The following is a 19,186-nucleotide window of genomic DNA, read 5'->3' on the forward strand; positions in this document are numbered from 1 at the left end:
TGGGGGGCATTTAATTGACTTGCTTTATTCTGCTCATCCTACTGTTGAAGGAAACCATCAGGTTGTCATACATCATGGCTATTTTGCTGTCCACTAAATGTTGATTGCATCCTTTAGATCTGGGAGGACTTCGGGCAGCACACTGAGCAACTAATTCCGTCTGTCCATAACGCAGATTTTTCAAGTCCTACCTAGGATTTGGGTCAGACAAGATGCAGTTTCTAGCCCTGTGCTAATGCTTGTTCTGCACTGCTGCTCTGCTTGTTGATGTTACCTCCTTCCCATGTTCTCTACCTCAGTACTCTGAAGTATTAAAAAATAAAAATAAATCCATATTGCACTTCAACTCAGTATGGGTGTCCAGAATACTTTGTTCTCGTTAGAAAGTTATTTTGCAAAGTTCAGTTGTGCTAGAAGAAAATACAGATTTTCAGGTGCTAGTTTCAGACAGTATCTTTCCATCAGATGGCACAGAAAAGTGGGATCTTTGAGGCAACAAACAAGGTCTTTTCCCAAGATCTCTTGTTGTGTTCCCTGGCAAGAAAATCCAGTGTTCAAAATACAATCTTAATTAAAAACAAACATATTTTTGACATTGGGAAGTGACATCTGATAATGTTTTCTCTAAAGAAGGGGTGTGGGGATTGGTATCTTTAGCTGCAGCTATTCTCAAGTTGTTGTTCTTTTATGACCTTCCAACACTTTCTTTAAAGCTTTTGTAGTTCCGGACTCTTTTTCAGGCAAAGGCATGTTGCTGGGGGGAGAAGAAGAGGGAGGAGCAGCCCACAGGCATGTGAAGTATTAAAATCAGTTTTCTTGTGAATTTTGGTGCCTAAGAGGATGTGATGTGAACAGTTGCGTGCATCTCATGAGGGATCTTTCCCAGGTCAGAGGGATGCCTTATGCTTCAGCTTTTCCCCCAGCTGCAGTAGCTGCAAGATTTCCACCACCTGCTTCTTAAAAGCAGTTGAGAATAGAATAAAAAAACTGAATTTAGACAACAAGTTTAAGGGGTTGGAAGAGGGAATCTTGGACAGAGGAATGATATGCTGATAGAGAAGCTGTAGTGCAGGAATCCTGTGGGAGGGCAGGCGTAAGGAATGACAGCTTAAATTTCAGGTCTTTGTGTAGTGGTTTGGGCTGTGACTGATTGGAGACACTTGGGACTTGCTTGCAAATGTTGTTGTCTCTGAGATGATAAGAGAGCGAACAAATTGCCATGTAAAATCTGAAGGTCATCTTCATCAGTCCACAGGCTGCTGGGCTTCTTCTTGCCTGATGTCTACAGACTGAAAAGCCAGCACAGATTCTGGGCGTCAGATGGGCTGGTCCTGGGCTTTTGCAAACATCAGAGCAGCCACGAAAATGTTTCTCAAAGAGGTAGGAGAGTTACCAATGGAGATGGCTGGGCTTCCCAAAGTGAACTGCACAGTTAGTGTTTCTCCTCTGATGACAATGGGATGAGGAGAGCAATTAAACTGGGTATAAATAATAAGCACACACCACATGAATGCAGGCAGGACAAAGGACAGGCAAGAGGTGTCCCTGCGGCATCTGTGATGTGCTGCTGCATTGGGGTGGGCATCGTGGAAATCGAACGTGGTGGTGGGGCTGTAGCGGTGTGTGGCTTAGGCTGGGCCTGGGGAAGGGGCAAGGAAGATGTTTAAGTGGTTGTTTACTTGTTTATTTACATTTTCCCCCCCTCAATACCCAAATCGATGATGAGGAGTTCCTACTAATTGTCAGTAAATGAAATGAAGAAAACGTTCCCTGAGTTGAGACTGTTTTGCTTGCCAACAAGTCCTTTCGTGCCATGGTGCCTTTTTAACAACCACAGGCACCATCAGAAACAATAGCACAGCCTGCTGAAGGTGTCGACACCACACGCGGTCACTGGTCCAGCCTTGAGTCATTAAAAAAGAGGGTTGCTGCTCCCTGAAACACAGAACTCCACATCCTGCAGTTGCTGGCGGGGGAGAGTAGAGGGTACAGGGATGCTTGCAAGCCCTGTGCTGCTGCAGGACTGGGCAGGACTTGCCACAGTAAAGAGGATCTTGCTTGGAAGAGGTTCTGGATCATTCAAGACCAGAAACTTGCCAAAGTGATCTCTTTATTTATTTATTTATTTAATTAATTTATTTTTCCTGTGTTCTTGGTCCAAGAATTTACTTATTTATTTATTTTGAAGCTCATGCTTTCAAAATCTGTTCAGTCTTCAGCAGAGCCTCATGCCAAAGAGATTGTTGAAGTTAAGACCTGACCTTTCCTCTTCTGGATGAGACCTCCTCAGAGCTTTCACCAGCAGATATCTCAGGGCTGATGCCAAGCTCCTGCAGGAACATGTCTGCAACTCCACATTTTCCCTTGCATTGGTTTTGGGTTATGGAGTGGCTGTCCAGGTAATGTTTTTGTTGCAGGGAACTGCCCTGTGTGTATTAAAGCTGTTTGGGCTTGCCGGTAGCCACCGTGGACGGTTTTCAGTTAGGTGTTTGCAAGGTGTCAGCTTGGCTTGCAGTAGTTGAGTATTGCATATCCTGAATAATACTTGGACTTCTGGTGCCCTTCTGGGTTTTAAGACCTGACACTTGATACTCTGGTTGCTTAAAAAAAAAAAAAAAAAAGGTGATCAAGTGCGTGCATGTATTCAGTGCTTTTTTGGGAACTGTAAGCTTGACACTGTGTTTTCATGTGGCACCTGTGTTTAATTTTGCATTGCTCATTGGCTGGAGCACTGTGGGCTTAGTGCCTGGTGCTGAGAGTATTTTCTTTGGTTGCTGAATAAAAGAGCAGCACCAGCAAGAGTGGAAGTTTAATCCGAATGGCTTTGGGTTGAAATGTGGTGATAAGGCATCTGGCAAGAAGGAAGCGTAGTGCATGGTGAGAAGGGAGAAAGAGCTAATATTCAGAGTATGATACAGTAGATACTCAAGAGTGAGCAGAGTCTCTTCTGCAGTTGGTCTGCAGCTAGAAAATGGGGGCAGCCACTCAAAGACAGGTCAGTGGTGTGGAGCTAGCCTCATTTCTTCAGGCTGTAGAGCTGGAGCATCGTCTTCTCTGCAGGACCTGTAAGGTGATGGAAGAGTTGGTGGAGCATGCAGTCTGCAGCAGGGATGAGAAAGGCAGGGCCAGTCTGCACCTGGGTCCAGGCTGGATTTGCTTGGTGGGCTCTGAAGGGCCTCTGTCCCAAATCACCCGCTGCTGCTCTTCGTTGGGAGTGACCCTGTTATTCTACTGAAAACCCTTCCAAAACAAGGAGGGGAGAAACAATCTGGGAAAGCGAATATTTTCTTATAATGATGAGCAACAGTACAAGCTTTTGTTTTCTGTCAATGGAAGGAAGTTGGAGAAACACATAATAGCTTTAGCACAGCACACTTTACTGCTGCGAAAGAGATTTAGTGGGTCCTAGGAGAGGATCTGGTGGGAAGATAGCCATAAGGAGAGGATAGAGTGCTTGGAGCAGGTGAGAAAGGTCCTGCTTTTGTTTTGTTGCAGCCATGCATCTGTCTGAAACAGGAGTTAAAGACAGTGCAGTCAGTGACCCAAGATGGGAATCCAGGTCCAGACTTAAGTGGGAAATGGGAACCGGGAAGATGAACTCCTTGGTTTGTACTCAGCCAGGACAAGATTGAAGCAACTGTGCTTTAAATCACAGAGACTACTCTCAACTAAGTGTGATGATGAAGAGCAAATGAGCCCTGATCTCTGCAAAGGAGTTCTGATCTTTGTTCTCTGGAAAAATCCTTCTTGCTGAAGGACTTGATGCTCTGTAAACAACAAAATTCAAAACTCTCTAGTGCAATTGCTGTTCTATTTTGAAGTCTTACCTGAAGGCTTGCAGGCATGTTCTTTCTCAAGCATGGATCTTATTATTTGTCTTAGCCTCACTCTTTACTTTAGGAATAAAAATGTGATTTCTTTGTGCCTTTCCTATCAAAACACCCTCCACTGCCCTTTTCCAAGCTGTCTTGCACAATGCTGAGTCCAGCTGCCAGCCGCACTTTAAAGAAGGATGCATTCAGCTCTCCCAGGTTTTGATCTCGGAACAGGAAGATTCCCATTTCTCAAGCTGCCAAGGAAATTGTCATCCTGCTTGCAAATGTCTTAACTCAGATTTTATGTGCATAAATGAACTGTCTGATTGTTGCTTTATTGGGTGAATGTTAAAGCATTTTTAAGATAAATGCATCTTTCAAGTTCCATTTATCTTTTCTTTAACTGAGCATGTCTTCAGCTAAGTAAGACTGCATCTCGAGACAGAGGTGATACTTGATCTATGTCAACAGGCTCCCTAGGTTGTACATCGCCATGGATATTGGGCTCCATGGTGGCATATGTGGGTTCGGGTCCACAACAGACCTGGTCAAGGCTGAATTTGTGCCTTCTCCTGATGTTGTGATCATCACAGGAGGTTTCCAAACCAGGGGTGGGGAAGACGCTGAGTCGTCAAATCTGACTTTCTGTTTCACACTGGTTTGAGATAGCCTAGGGGTGCTGGGGATGTATGTCATTACGGTGGTGGTACATGCCACAAAGTGTGGCAGTGCTCCATTATCTCCCTGACTGAAGGGTGTGTGCCTGAGCCTTGGCCTTGCTGCTGCAGGTTGGGGTGAAGCACTGGACTGGTGGTAAAGCCTTTGAGACAGCAGCATAGTGATGTGAGCAATCCTTGCCTAGCCCTTTGGAGGACAGTGTTTAGCTGATTTGGAAATAGCCTAAGTGCTGGGGGTGCACTTACAAGGAAAAACATGTTGTTGGCAGCCTTGGGGTGAACATGGGTCTGGTGGGGGAAGGACAGAGACTGATTTTATCCCCTAAGCACATGTGCAAAGGCGCTGGCTATAGCCACTGCACTGGAGACCAGCATGGCTTTACTTGGAGATGGGGGGAGATGGGGTCCACACTTGCACAGGGTTGTGGTTGGTGGTATGGACTCAGACTGTAGTTTCAGGAGCACCGGTTCAGCTGCTGTTGGTGGCTGGGAGCTGGTGCTGCTTGCTGCTGGTCACTGCCTGGTGTGGCACATCACCAGCTGCCCATGATCAGCACTAGGGCTTTGCCAGCGACTGAGATATTCACATTCTTTTCCTCACTTACCAGCTTCCAGCACCAACACACCTGGCTGCGTTTCCACCACACCCTGAGCATCATTTAATTACACTTATATTTGAAGTACAGAATTTGTTATTGCAATAATATGGTGTACTCCAAAATGTCAGTTCCACTTCATTTTCCCTGGCCAGAAAGTTGTGTGTCTGTCTTTCAGCTCCAGCAGCTTCCATGGATCCATTTTTAGTGCCAGGTTTACTTTTATGTTGACTATGGTAAAGTGATAACAGCCAAATACATTTGTGGATTGTAAGATGTATTTTGGAGCCCTGACTGTATGACACAAATGTTTCAACACTATTTAAAAACAAGAACAACAACAACAAAACCGAGAAGAAAAAAAGAAAAAATTGGGAACCCTTGAGTTATTTTTATATTGACTCCTAAGCTGGTGAGCTGCTCTTAACAGGGTGTCCTACATGACCACTGTTGTTTCATAAGCTGAAGCATTACCTCTGCCTTAATTCTTCACCTCTGGTTGCATTTTTTTAAACATGTCTTCCACAAAGGGAAGAGGGGTGGACTTCTTGTGTGAACAATTTCCTTAAAGGGAACAGAACCATTAAATTTTCTTGTTGATATAAAACGTTGCTTTTGCACAAAAAAAAATAGCAAAAATTCCTGCAGCCATTCAGTTGGAGAATTTTTAGGAGTTAATTACAACATAACCTTTGGCTTCTTTTTTGCTTGTTGATAAAAAAAGATTGTTTTCATACTCCTTGAAAGTTTTATGTACCCTAATGCTATTCTGCGTATGGTTCAAGGTTGTAAAAGAGCTTTGGGAGACATTTTCTTAGTACTTCCCAGTGTCAGATCAAGTACTTGTTTCCCTGAAGTTTTCTATTACTGGACATGCTTGCATGGGTTTTTGGTAGAAGAAAATAAGCTAACAACAGCTCACTCTCTAGTGTTCGGAGATGCTGTTTAAAGGTAACACAAATCTAAGGTTCTGCCAGCAAAATGGTCTGGGAGTATCCTCTGCAGAGGCTGCCAAATACAAAGTTAGTGCAAAAGCAATTGCAGTTTTGCACTGTGAATTTTAAATCATTGTAACTCGGCTCAAACACATCTTTGTTAGTCAAAATAGGAACCATTACAATCCACAAAGTTTTGCCAACGAGAAATAAGTTTGTTTATTCCTGTAGTGTAAAAATCCGTGCTTTGGGATTCGATGAAGTCTTGGAAAGCATTTTCTGCATCCTTCTGGTCGTGCAAGTGTTTTCCCTACAAAAAGTTGTCGAGGTGCTTGAAGAAGTGGTAGTGGGTTGTCGAGAGGTCGGGTGAATATGGCAGATGAGGCAAAACTTCGTAGCACAATTCATTCAACTTTGGAAGTGTTGGCTGTGCAACATGTGGTGGGTGGTGTTGCGGAGAAAAATTGGGCCCTTTCTGTTGACCAATGCTGGCTGCAGGCATTGCAGTTTTTGCTGTATCTCATCAATTTGCTCAGCAGACTTGTCAGATGTAATGGTTTCTCCAGGATTCAGAAAGCTAGAGTGGATCAGACCAGCTGCTGCTGGTGTGAACAATTTCCTTAAAGGGAACAGAACCACCCAAACAGTGACCATGACCTTTTTTTGGTGCAAGTTTGATTTTGTGAAGTGCTTTGGAGATTCTTCTCGGTCCGACCAGTGAGCTGGTCATCACCGGTTGTCATATACAATCCATTTTCGTCGCATGTCACTATCCAATTGAGAAATAGTTCATTGTTGTTCTGTAGAAGAAGACAACACTTCAAAATGACATTTTTTTTTTAATTTTAGGTCAGCTTGTGAGGCACCCACTTATCGAGCTTTTTCACCTTTCCAGTTTACTTCAATTGCCGAACAACCGTAGAATGGTTGATGCTGAGTTCTTCGGCAACTTCTCATGTAGTTGTAAGAGGATCAGCTTCGATGATTGTTCAACTGGTCGCTGTGAACTTCCAGTGGCCACCACTGCACTCCTCATCTTCAAGGCTCTCATCTCCTTTGTGAAATTTCTTGAACTACCACTGACTGTACGTTCATCAGCAGTTCTTGGGCCAAATGCATTGTTGATGTTGAGAGTTGTCTCTGCTGCTTAAAAACTCATTTTGAACTCAAATAAGAAAAATGCTTGAATTTGCTTTTTGTCTTAACATCATTTCCATAGTCTAAAATAAATATAAAATAAACAGCAAGTAATAAGTCAGTAGCAAAAAACCATAAAGTGAGAAAAGTGCATTAAATTGATGTATAACCTAACCACATTTATTTAAAAAAAATAAAATCTGACAAATTCCAACAATGCAGAAACGGCAATTCCTTTTGCACCAACCTAATATTTTACTGCATGGGGTTCCATATTTGAAGGCAGTGTGAGCTGATTAAATTCATTAAAGTGGTTGAAGAAATGAGGGTGGTACCCAGAGAACCTTGTTTAAAAGATATTTTTTCCTAGGGAATTGGTCAGGGTCAGGCTAATGACTCAAACTGCGTCCCCTCCTAAAAACTGGGTACAGCCACGGGCTGCAAGTGGTGCAAGACCCACACAGTCAGTGTAGGTTCCACTTTGACTCAAATTCTGTCTTTATATCTTGTAACTCATTCACTTCAATGATTATTTCGGTCGAGTTTTTAATGAACAAGCTGCGTTTTGTTGTTAGTGGATTTTTAACTTCCTACTCATTTTTTTCATTGTCTGTCCCAGTGACTTTATATATAATGGTACATTCGTTATTTCCTGGTTTGTGTTTTTAAAACGATGCTGCCTCTCTGTGCCAAGGAGAACACAGGCTGCTGGCAGCACAATAGCTTATTTTTGCATCCTTGTTCCTTTGGTTTTGTCTAGTGACCATGACTAGCTCCACAGTGCACAGGGTGACATCTTAGGTATCAGCCACAACAAATTAGTCTTCAATTTCCGAAGCAGCACATGAACTTTTGAATTCTTCAGTTTTTTCTCTATTCTTTTTTTTTTAAAGAAATCATTTAAATAATGATGGTCTAAAAAATCAGGCATCTTGGGATTTTTGTGCTGGTTTTAGTTTCTTTGTTTGTTTTTTTTCTTTTTTTTCTATTGATGTCTTGAGAAGATGAGTTACTGTCAAAAAGAGCTTTAAAAAAAATGTTTGGATGCTCTTTTATTCCCCATGAGGTCTATAAGTAGAAGCTCTTGAAGAATTGCTTGCAGGCTTGCTGTTTGTCTTAGAAGGGTTTAGCTTATATCTAAAGCCACATCTTCTAACGTTGCAACAGCTGAGCTTTGCAGGAGCACCAAGGCCACGCTTACTGAGCATAAGCAGTGAGTAGAGCCAATATCAGCCATCTTGCTTCTCTCCTCCCATCTCCATCAGTGGGCAGATGACCTTAACCTGAGCCCCAAAGCACAGTGCAAAAAAAATGTACGAAAATGGGAGCAAGACTTAAGTGCTGTGAGCACAGGAAGGATGGTGAGGAGAAAGTCGAGGTTTCATTGAATGGCAGCACTGCTGTGCATGCTGGTAGTGTTAAGAGGATTGGATAGCATGTAAATAGCAGCCTGACATAGTTTTTTAGTTATTTCTATAACTGAAAGACTTGGCCAATGTATTTGGGTTTCACGGTATTGCCATTGTCTAGCGTCAAATATTACTATTATTGTGACCACAGATTGCCATTGTACTTTGAAAGCTTGGTGCAAACTGGGAGAACAGAGGGAAATATGTGTAATCTGCATTGTAATGTGTGTAAGCCACATTATAAACTAGTCAGTGATAATGTATATGTAATGTAATCTGTGGTGTAGGTTATTTGATGATAAAGGTGGCCACCTTTGAAAGGGTGTGAAGTCTTCTGCACTTTGGGGTCTCTGAGTCATTGTGCCCAGGTGCTGGCAGGGTGACAGCAGGGAAATTCAGCACAAGACAGCCCAGGAATGTGGGGAAAAGTTAATTGACAGGTGATTGTGAAGGGGATTGGAGGAGAGGTGGTGTTATTAAAGTGGCTGCTCATGACAAAAGTGAGCTGTGCTTCCTCTCCCAGGCATTGACGCACTCTAACCCTTACCAGAAGTTGCTGGCTTCGAACAGAAAGGTTGCACTTTGGGGTGACATCTCAATTTCACTCTTGTGAAGCCAGTGCATTGCTTCTCTGGGTTGCTTAAGGTGAGAATTAAGAACTTGTTTTAAAAAAATGATAGCTATATGTTGGGCTCTGATGTTCTTTGAACTCTGTTAGCTGTTTGGATGTATCCGGCAAGAACTGCAAGTGCCGAAAGGTGGCTCAGGTGGTGCTGCTGATGCCAGCTCTCCCACTGTGTGAGAGATGCCAGCTCTCCCATTGTGTTACTGGTCTTAACCTGACTGAAGTCCCATATGCTCTTCTGCCTTTCCCCCCATCTTGTTCATGAAGAAATGAATGGCCTGGATCACTCATTGCTTTCCTTCTTGGCAGCAACATACTCTTAACTTGGCTGAAGTGGGGAGTAACGCTATGCCTTTGGCTTTGGCAGGGGGCATATTCTGCCTGCTGAGATGCTGGTAGCATCTGTCTACTGGTACAAAGGTGTGATGGGCTCTGAGATCTGCATTAGGAACCACTCCATCCCCCAGCACTCAACCAGGCCAGAAAATGGGCTAAAACACAGGCCCCTGCTGCACACCAGTTGCTGATTTGTGTCTGAGCTGAGCATCCCTGGATAAACACCCCAGAAAGATGATGTTGTACAGGTGGAGGCATGTAGGCTGTTTTTCCAGTACCTGACATGTCTAGTCAGACAGTTGTAAAATTTCTACCCAGCCCCAAAGAAAATCCCTATAACAAGTCCTCTGTGTTAGTGCAAGTCCATGCTGGGCTGGCCTGATGCTGTGAGCTGGGTAGGGAAGAAACTTGTTTTGAAAAACCCATGAATCAACAAAATCCAAGCTTGACCCACACGAAGGGTCCTTTTGCAGTGCAGATGGGCATAGTTTACTGTATGCCTTTGGGTACTCTCCTGTTGCAGCCTGTTCCTTCCCCACCAGGCTGAGAGGCTGCCTTGCTACCTCTTCCAGTGACACCTACCTTTCTTCTGTGTGCAAAGACCCACTGCACTGGTAAAGGACAGTGCCTCTGCCATACCAGGACTGGAAAACTTACCACTTTCTTATTTCCTTTGCAGTGAGCAGCACTGGGGAAGAGTGAACCCGCATGCAGATTGCCTTCTGCCTTGCTTTTCTCCCACCCACTCGTAGTGAGCTCTCAGGTGCCAGAGGAGCGGAGGGAAGGGCTGCCACACTGAGCTGGGGCAGTGCAAGTGAGGCCAAAGGACTTCTGACCAGTGGGCTGCAGCAACTGGGTGTCCTCACCACCCTGCAGCAGAGACAACCAGCTCCTGCCAGGTAGATGCCCACAGGGGAGAGGACAACTCCAGCTGAACTGATGCATCTCGGCACCTGATAGCAGGCTCAGGTAAGGGCGTGTTCCTTGAAGCCAGGTTGCATTTCCACATTCTCTTCTCTGAACTCACAGACTGGCTTCAGAGCAGGCGAGAGTCACGCCGAGAGTTGTTGTGTCCTGTGGATACATGTGCTAATAAATGAGTAGGATCTCATCTGCAATGGGGCTGGATGCTCTGGCTTCTTGGGTTATTGCCTGTGGCTTCAAAGCGAGTTGCAGTGGAGGTTCTCACTTGGGTGTTCCTAGTGCCTCTGCTAAGGGAGGTGAGTATGTTTTTATCCAGTGCAGCATCCAGCACAGTTTTGGATACAATGCAAGTTTACTGAGATAGGAGTTTGTTTGAATTTTATGTAACACATCTGTGACTCATATAAAGTGATGTAAGGGCACTGATTTTCAAAGACCCTGAGACAGTTAAAACATAAACCTTCTTGCAGTTAGACTGGTTTAGTACTACTTATGCTTTAAGAAACAATAAAAGCTTGCTTGTGTGCTCTTGAGTTTTTGTTGTAGTCAAGGAAATAAACACACAAACAACTTCCCCTGTATCTTGGTTCATCCTGCTTGATAGTAATTTCATTCCTGAAGTCACAACTCACTTTGTGAGTGCAAGTCTGATTTCCTTTTTGGTTGCAGGGTTGTAAGTGAGTACTGGATTTGGGCTAAGGTTGGTGATATGTGGTCTGGCGACATGTTATTTAGAAGCTGGTGCCTGTCCAGGGCATTTGCAGTTTGTGTTTGTTAATGGGAGAGGAGCTGCAGATGGGGCTCGGCAGAAGTCCTTGATGCAAGCACATGGAGTGTGTTGTCCATTTTGGGATTGAAATTTGCATTTTTGGTAAAAAATACTGTGGCAGCTGTGATGCTGGAGGTGGGGATGGTGTTTGGTCTTGTAGCAGGATGTCAGGAGCACTTTGACTTCCGTGTGGCAAGCCAGGTCTCTTGAAGCGGAAGGTCTGCCTACAGCCAGCAGCAGGTGGCCTTCACTTCCTCCTGTGGCTTGTCACCTCCCGAGCACGTAGCCCTGTGAACTAGCACCTGTCTGCAACAAGCCCACAGCTCCTTCTGGATGTCTTGGGAGGCTTTGAGGTTTCCTTGGGCCATGGCGATGCAGACCCAAAGCTGTGCCTGGTGGGTATGTGCAGTGGTGTAACCCCGTGGCTTTGCTTTTGAAAGATTTTAAGTGCATGGGAGAAGAGCCTTTCTGGACAGTTCCCCTCACTCCCAACAGCTGAAACAGCTGACTGTGTCCCCCAAATTATACCAGGCAACCAGGATGGGGAGTTTGCTGCAAGCCAGTAGCCTGCATGGTCCAAAGCATGTTGAGATCCTTGTTTCATTTAGCCGCTTTGTAAGCGGCTTTGTTGCACTACTTCATGTGGCTGGTTTTATTCCATGGCATGCAAGCACATGAATCACTGTTACAACTAGTAGTAGCTTTACAAAAGAGAGCAGTACTTTGCTGGAAAGTGGTGCAAACTGCGGGTTTGTGTTGTGCGAGGGTCTCACCTCTTAGCAGATGATGTATAAACATTTCCAATTGTATAGATAAGCATTTCCTTTAAGCCTGTTCCCGTAAAGAAAAAATTGCAGGCTAATACCATAGACAGCTAAAGATATAAAATGCTGTGTTCAAATTCACTTTTAAAATAGAACTTGAAACAGGAACAGCAATTTAAGTTTCAGCAGTGGTGGATGTGGTTGTAGTATGTATGTACCTTTTTAGCTTTATTCCACAGCAGTAGTTTCAGTCTAACACAGGCCAGCATGGTGTTTAAGTATGGTGTGTCAAAATTTGCCTTTTTTTAAATCATTTCTCATAGCAGCAGTCTCTATTAGTAGTTAATTGGGCATATTCAGGACTCCAACACACCTTTGCCTAAATTAATTTCTCCTTTTTCAGTGGTCTGCTGCTTGCAATAGCATGCAGAAAAAAGAAAAAATCATATATGTTTCCGTTGGCCTGGGTGCAGCTATACGGGAGAAGCATACAATGCTGTGAGAGGTTACTGAAACAAAAATGCAAATTTTACAAGTTTTGCCCTTGAGATGGAGCATGCTGAGGAGAAATGCAGGCGATTGAGATGACTGTGCTTGGGGGAGGTAACTGTTAAGATTTTGTAACTTAGCTGTATTTGGCTGTATGCCTGCATCATCTTGTCACTGGGCACCACTAAAAAGAGTTTAAGGACAGCACTGGAACAGGCTCTGAGAGGTTGTGGAGTCTCCTTCTCTGGAAACATTCAAAACCTGCCTGGACATATTCCTGTGCAGTCTACTCTAGATGAACCTACTTTGGCAGGTGGATTGGACTAGATGATCTTTGGAGGTCCCTTCCAGCACCAACTGTTCTGTGTGATTCTGTGTAATCATGTTTGCCTTTAATTTGCTCTAACAGGTGGATGCAACAGGAACACAGAAAACCCCACAATATAGTCTGTAATTTCAAGTGGCTTGAGTAGATTCTTTTCTACTGTATAAAATATTTAAAAGTTGGGTTCCAGAATATCCCCAAATCCAGCCCAAGTTTGAGAACATGATGCTATGCTGTACTTCCTAAAAAGAGGAGAATTTACTGCTATTTTCATTTTTAAAGCCCTTCTGCCTAATGACACTGTATCTACAGTTCACCTTGCAGCAAAATGGTGAAGCTGAGCAATACAGCCTGATGCTGGTGCAGCCTGGCAGTATAAAATCTGTGTAAAACCAGTATAAAAGCATATAAAACTTTTGTACTTTCCTTGTAAGGAGGCAGAAAGGGCTTGAAGAGACCAAAAAATCCAGCAACTTTGACTCAGATCGATTGCTTGATAGCATCATCACAGCTGGGAAACTGGTTTCTAGACAAGGTCCCAACAGCAAAATTGCTTTGCAAGGATGGCTCAGAGGACTCAGATCTGGAATCACAGTTGCAGTGAATTTCTGGGAGGACATCTCAAAACGTGCTGATGTGCAGCCACCTGCAACCCTCTGTAAGGTCTATCAGCTGAGTCTTTGTCTCAGCTTCAGTCCTTAGACCACATCCATTTGCATTTTTGGTAGATTAAATTCTTTGTACAGGTCTTGCATCCTAGTGGAATTTAAATGATGTTTGACATTATTTCCTGTAAATTGAGCAGTGGGGAGAGGAGGACTTGGTGGTGAGAAGAGGACTCCCGATGTGGCCTTAGCAAGTGACCTCTTTGGAAAGAGGTGGCAGCATCTGTGTCTTCTGCAGGTACTGCCACAGAGGGAGCGAGCCAGGCAGTGTGATTACTAAAGCATATATAAGCAGGAGGCATTGTCTCAGTTCCTCTTCTGGGCAGCATGCAGGGTTGAAACACACAAATTGGGTGACTGGTGACCAAAGGCCCCCATGTTCCCAGCCAGGCTGGTCCTGACAGGTACGATGCAGAGCAGTGGGAGCTTGGAAAAATATGGGGCTTTTGGGGGAGGGCTATAACAAGAAATCAGATTTATGGATAACAAGTTTGGCACCAAGTCTTGGATTTTTCATGCAGGTGCCTTCTTTCCACTGCCAATACTTGAGATCCTAGTTGATGAATTAATTTCAGGAACGTTGTTCTCAGCCAAAATTTGGATATTTTATTTCAGGTTTGCTAATGGCTAGATAGTGTTCAAAGCGGGTAGGCAGTAACGTGCATTTTCATTAAGCAGCTTTAGGCTTACTGTTGCTGGGATTAATTTTTACTTCCTTAAATTGAAAACTGGAAGCTGCAAGTTTTAGTGTGAAGTGACAGATTGTGGGGTTTTTCAACTAATAATTTTTGTAAGGAATCAGTTAGAAACTTTGTTTCCCAGTTGCATCTAAGTTTGAATGGCTTGGGGCTTTCTGTTGCTCACATCCTAGTAAATTTGTCACATTGTTCACATTTTCTTACCATTCCTGTTCATAGCTCCTTCCTCTTGTAGGTTTGTCATGGGAAAAAAACCCTGTTTGCTGGGAAAAGACAGAACTTGCAGGAGAAAATTGGGTGGCAGACTAGAGAAAGTCACTTGAGTGGTGTATTAACAAAAAGAGTCTTCAGTCAGGTATATGAAGAAGCATAGCAGGTTCAGGCTGTGCCTGTTTACAGGTAGGCTATTTATATCGAGGCAGAATGATGAGTTTCATCAAACTCTTCAGAAAATAACTGTCTTAGTATTTTTCATATACATAAGGTATCATTTCCCTCAAGCAAATGCTATAACTTTATGGTGTCAAACTACTCTTGAGTTCAAGTATGTGCAGAATTAAATAATAAAAATATCCATATTGAATATCTATATTCAACACAGGCTGTTACAGACCCAAGCTATATTCTATTACCTCTTCAGAGTACTTTGAAAACCACCTAGTTGAGCTCAGCATTGCCTTTTGTACTCCTAAAAGCAGCAGTATTGCATTCAGACACTGAGGCCAGTGCAGCTGCTTGCCACCTCTATCCTTCCCACTGCCATAAACCATTTTCTCTGCTTTCAAATTTTCTCCTAAATTTGGACTTCTTTGCTGTTATAGTAGAAAGAGAAGACAAATGTGCATATTCCAGGCATGAGATGCAAAACTGTCTCCTTTGCACCAGTCTGATGTTTCTGGCTGCAGAGATGTTTTTGCAGGGGAGAATGCCAAATATGTATATGGTCTTGCTGCTGTCTTCTGCTGTGTAAACCCTCCCATGTTAGCAAGTCACTCTTCCTCTGGTTATTCTATTACAGAGTGTGGTCTGAGATGGTCAGAATAACTTCCACTTCATAAATGTCTTGAAAAACTGCCCATCTAATTTGACATATAGCTTATTTTTTCCCTCCAGTTTGCAAGATATTTTTATTTTAGCAGCACGTAGGGGATCTCATTTGAATTCTTTGGCCCCATAACAAGCAAAAATCAATGTTGTAAGTGGGGGAGTGAATCTGCCTTTGAGTTAAGCTTTGCAGAAGAAAGATGCAAGAAGAAGATGCAGATATATTAGATGATACCATGAGACAGTTACTCAGACATTGCTACTTTGAAAAATAAGTTGGCAATTGACATGCATTGAGCAAAATTCATTCATATTTGCTCTGTTTTGATTGTGGAGTCCGTAGCTGGGGAAGATACACCCGTTCCTGCTGTGAATTTGAAGAGTTTGCTTTTTTTCCAGTATCTGTATAGAAGAGTATAAAGCAGTGAAATGCCTGTGCTGTTGGCTGATAGTGTATTGCAGGAGAGCTGCCCTGGTAGCCCTGATTATTGCACGTGGTTCAATACTTCTATCACACTGCTGGGAACCGGGAGTGAAGGCTGCTTTCAAAAAGGAGAGTTAGGGAAAGATGCATCTCCTGACCATCTCCATATCTGCCTGAAAGACATGGTGGCAATGAGCAGGTTGCATTAAGGAGTTGGTAAGATGTGACAAATAATCGTCTATGGACATCTGAAGGTGCAGAGAAGTGTGCTGAGCCTTGGAGAGTGCTTTTGCTCACCATATCTCCCTCACTGTGTTATTTTATGGTTTTCTTTTATTTACCCTCTTCCCCCCCTTTTTTTCCGTATTGCTCTTTTTTCCACCCCATCCCAAGTGCAACACCTTTGGCTTTTCTGGCTCATCCGGTGCCAAGATCTGCCACATCTGGCTCCATAGTCGCTCATGCAACTTCAGCCAGAAGCAGGAGTAGTATATCCTACAGCAAGAACCCTTCAGGTTCCTCTGGAAGGGAGGGGTCAGGATGGCTCCTGGTGTCCATTAGAGAGCTGCAGTGGCAGCTTGGGATAAACTTGTTCTTGAGCAGCTCTTGCACAGTGTTTTATCTGTGGATAGCAATGCTCCTCTCCTCTCCAAGGAGGTGGTCACCTATGCTTTGAGAAAGGACCAGAACACAGCAATGCAGGATTTAGAGTCAACCTGCTCTTTTTTATATTCAAAAGGCTTTTCAAAATTTTGTGATTTCTTGTGGGAGGCTTTCAAGTATGTGACTGTGGTTTTCTGGGGATTTTGCCTGCCTGAATTTTCACCTCAGTGTGTTATATCAACCTTTTCTTTTGGTGAACAGCGAGAAACTAGTAATGGCTTGGCAGGGAGAATGCTCCTTTGAGCTTGTACAAGACAACCCTGACGTTGCATTTGATGTGGGTACCTTGCTCGTACATACGTATGGGTACCTTGCTTGTACATACATGTATGGGATGAAGCCAAGCAGGAGACACAGACCTTGGGGAACTAGACTGAGTCTTGTTTGGACCAAGACTGGTCCATCTCGGAGTAGTTGGAGACTCTGTGGTCATCTTGCTGCTGTGTTATTTTTCTTCTGGGGGTGTGTACAGAAGGTAATAATCTAGCCTCTTGTTTGCTTGTTGTGTGCACACTTCAGTAGGCAAAAACTCCTTTTACTTTCTTCTTTGATCATAAATCTGCCTTCAGATGTCCCCCCTACAGAGCATCTCATGGCTTCACATCCACTGCAGAGGGCAAGAGTGTGGTGGTTTGCTGTCATCCATACAAAGACTATGCTGTGCAGCACTCAGCTGGCACACGACCTGTGCAATGCAAAGGCTCTGTGGCTGGTTTGCATATCTCAATTTAAAAGCACAATGTCTTTCATACAGGCTCATGTGTGCTTAAGAACAGAGGCACGGCACATTGTCTTCCAGCAGACAAGACTCCCTCTTGCTCAAATTCAGTTGTGTCCTTGTGCAGAAAGTGGGGAGCTGGCAGTCTTGCTGTGTATAGGCAAGCTCTGTGTACTCTTTGTACACGGGCTTTTAAACCTCAGCCTAATTTTAGCTATGGGATACAGCTGGAAGCTAAAATTGTCAGCAAAGGTGTTTTTTTTCTATTAGCACTTTTCTAAAGTATTTCCTGTGCTGAGTTACACATTAACTTATGTCTTTTTCCTTCCTTCATTTTTTTTTCTTACAGCTTCTGACATGAAGAAAGATATAGAGTCTTTATTAGCCCAGGAAAAAGCAGAGATTGTTGCCAAGTATGAGAAGGTACCAACCTTGTGCTTCTCCCTGACATGCTGACGAAGGCTGAGGCTATTTAATTGATTAGGAATGCTTTGAATAAGAACTTTTGACCCCCTGCAGGCAGTGTCCCAGTAACCCTCATGCTATCAGGCTTTGTGTCAGCTCTTCCTACCTGCTTCTGCCTGCACATCTTCTCTTGCCACATTCCGAGAGTTTTACTTGCAGATCCTGTGTATGCTCAGCACAAGATACCGAAAGGTCCTGCTCTACAGTGTTCCCTTAATACCAGGATGGCTTATGCGCAACAACACTTGTTTCTCTGATGTACAGCCCTTCCCAGTCTGTAGCAGAGGCACACCAGGGACACTGGATATGCTGAACTTGTGCATTTTTTTCTTGCTTGCATTATATTTGTCTTTTTAGAGCAAGTTTTAGTCTCCTGGCTCTTTACCTTCTAGCATGTGGGGAGGGATGGATGCGGGCACTGGGGGTGGGATGTGAGCATTGGGGCATTCCTGTTGCTGAGGCTGGCTCACAGGTGTCCTTTCTGCTTTCAGGGCAGGCAGGAAGGAGCTCAGATTGACCTGTGGGAAGATGCCGATTTCACGCTATATAAAGTTACAGACCGGTTTGGATTCCTGCAGTAAGTCCTCTTGTCCTCTCCTGTTTTCTGTGACCCATGTGTCTGTGCAGGCCATCCATCAGCACCAAGCATGACAGATCCAGCATCTTTCCTATAAGCAATTCCATGTCTTGGCTTGATCAATCTCAAATGCAGGAGGAAAGACTAGATATGCCTCCTTCCTCAACCACACTTGTTCAAACACTGATGCTTTGAATCTGCTGCAAGACAAGGCTCAGAAATGGTTTCCCATCACAAATCTGTTGTCAGAAGGTGCATTCTGGTGCTTCTGTGCTGTGTGGAGGCCTGTGATGTGTCACAGGGGGAGAGGCTCTTGCATTTGCACCTGATGATTCATGGAGGTGTAGGAAGAAATGAGACAAGATATGTGATCGTTCTCTGTTCCCTTAGGAAATGCCTATCCTAAGTGAGGTGCAGATGAATTAGATGCACACCTTGTGTCTGGGTAGAATGCTTAAAAGAACTGTTTTTATTCCTTATCCAAACCAAAAGTTATAATATTAGGTGTTTTGTGTGCAGGAGAGGAGTCTGAAGCAATTGCTGTCCAGAAGTCTCCCCCATCCCCTCTTATAATTGCTTATCATATGTGTATTGAAGGGGAGCTTTATACCCACAGTTTTCAGCAATGTCCAGTACTTGATTACCCACAGCAGCTCCTGTAGCGTGGTGGAGATTTGGCTGGTGTTTCTTCTGTGTCAGCCTCATCGAGAACAGCTGTAGGAAAGGCATAAAGTGCACAAGCTGTATCTCCTCAGGTGCTTGAGGTGTTCCCCAAGCTTCAACACCCTGCAGTCCTCTGCACCCTTTCTTGCCCATAAAGTAACTGGTGACCCCTTACTTTTCCAGCGAGCAGGAGCTGCCGACCCGGACAGCCTTGGAAGAGAAGGTGAGAGTTGCTAGCTTCGTCATCATGGGGATCGGACACTTATCACACTGGCTGGGGAGGGGACAGTTTTTAAGTAAAAGAATATGCAAGCAAGAGCAAAGCAGGCAGCCAGTGAGCAAAGCAGGCAGCCAGTGCCAACTGGTCACTGCTGCTTGTGCAGAGGTGGGAACTCTGCACAATACCTGGCTGTTGGAGCTTTTATTTTGCTGGGTCAGGCATGTCCTCTGCTGCACTGAAATTGCGTC

At 44.0% G+C, this 19,186-nt stretch overlaps 1 protein-coding gene across 13 annotated transcripts in view; it reads left to right on the forward strand.

Moving 5' to 3' along the window:
- LOC102094974 (USP6 N-terminal-like protein) overlaps positions 1 to 19,186 on the forward strand; it is an 82,896-nt gene that overhangs the window by 34,359 nt on the left and 29,351 nt on the right. For 4 of the 13 annotated variants that reach the window (XM_065065009.1, XM_065065018.1, XM_065065013.1 and 1 more), the window contains 4 exons: positions 10,210 to 10,499; positions 17,363 to 17,436; positions 17,970 to 18,055; positions 18,902 to 18,941. In XM_065065009.1, coding sequence (XP_064921081.1) covers positions 17,371 to 17,436; positions 17,970 to 18,055; positions 18,902 to 18,941 — 192 coding nt within the window. In that variant the 5' untranslated portion in view covers positions 10,210 to 10,499; positions 17,363 to 17,370. Of the gene's footprint in view, positions 1 to 1,248; positions 1,381 to 2,212; positions 2,400 to 9,092; positions 9,215 to 10,209; positions 10,500 to 10,543; positions 13,871 to 17,362; positions 17,437 to 17,969; positions 18,056 to 18,901; positions 18,942 to 19,186 lie in introns of those variants that run through there. The other 9 variants (XM_065065006.1, XM_065065017.1, XM_065065016.1 and 6 more) reach the window with 7 other exon arrangements.

This window comes from Columba livia, chromosome 5, assembly GCF_036013475.1.
Source record: "Columba livia isolate bColLiv1 breed racing homer chromosome 5, bColLiv1.pat.W.v2, whole genome shotgun sequence".
Lineage (NCBI taxonomy): Eukaryota > Metazoa > Chordata > Aves > Columbiformes > Columbidae > Columba > Columba livia.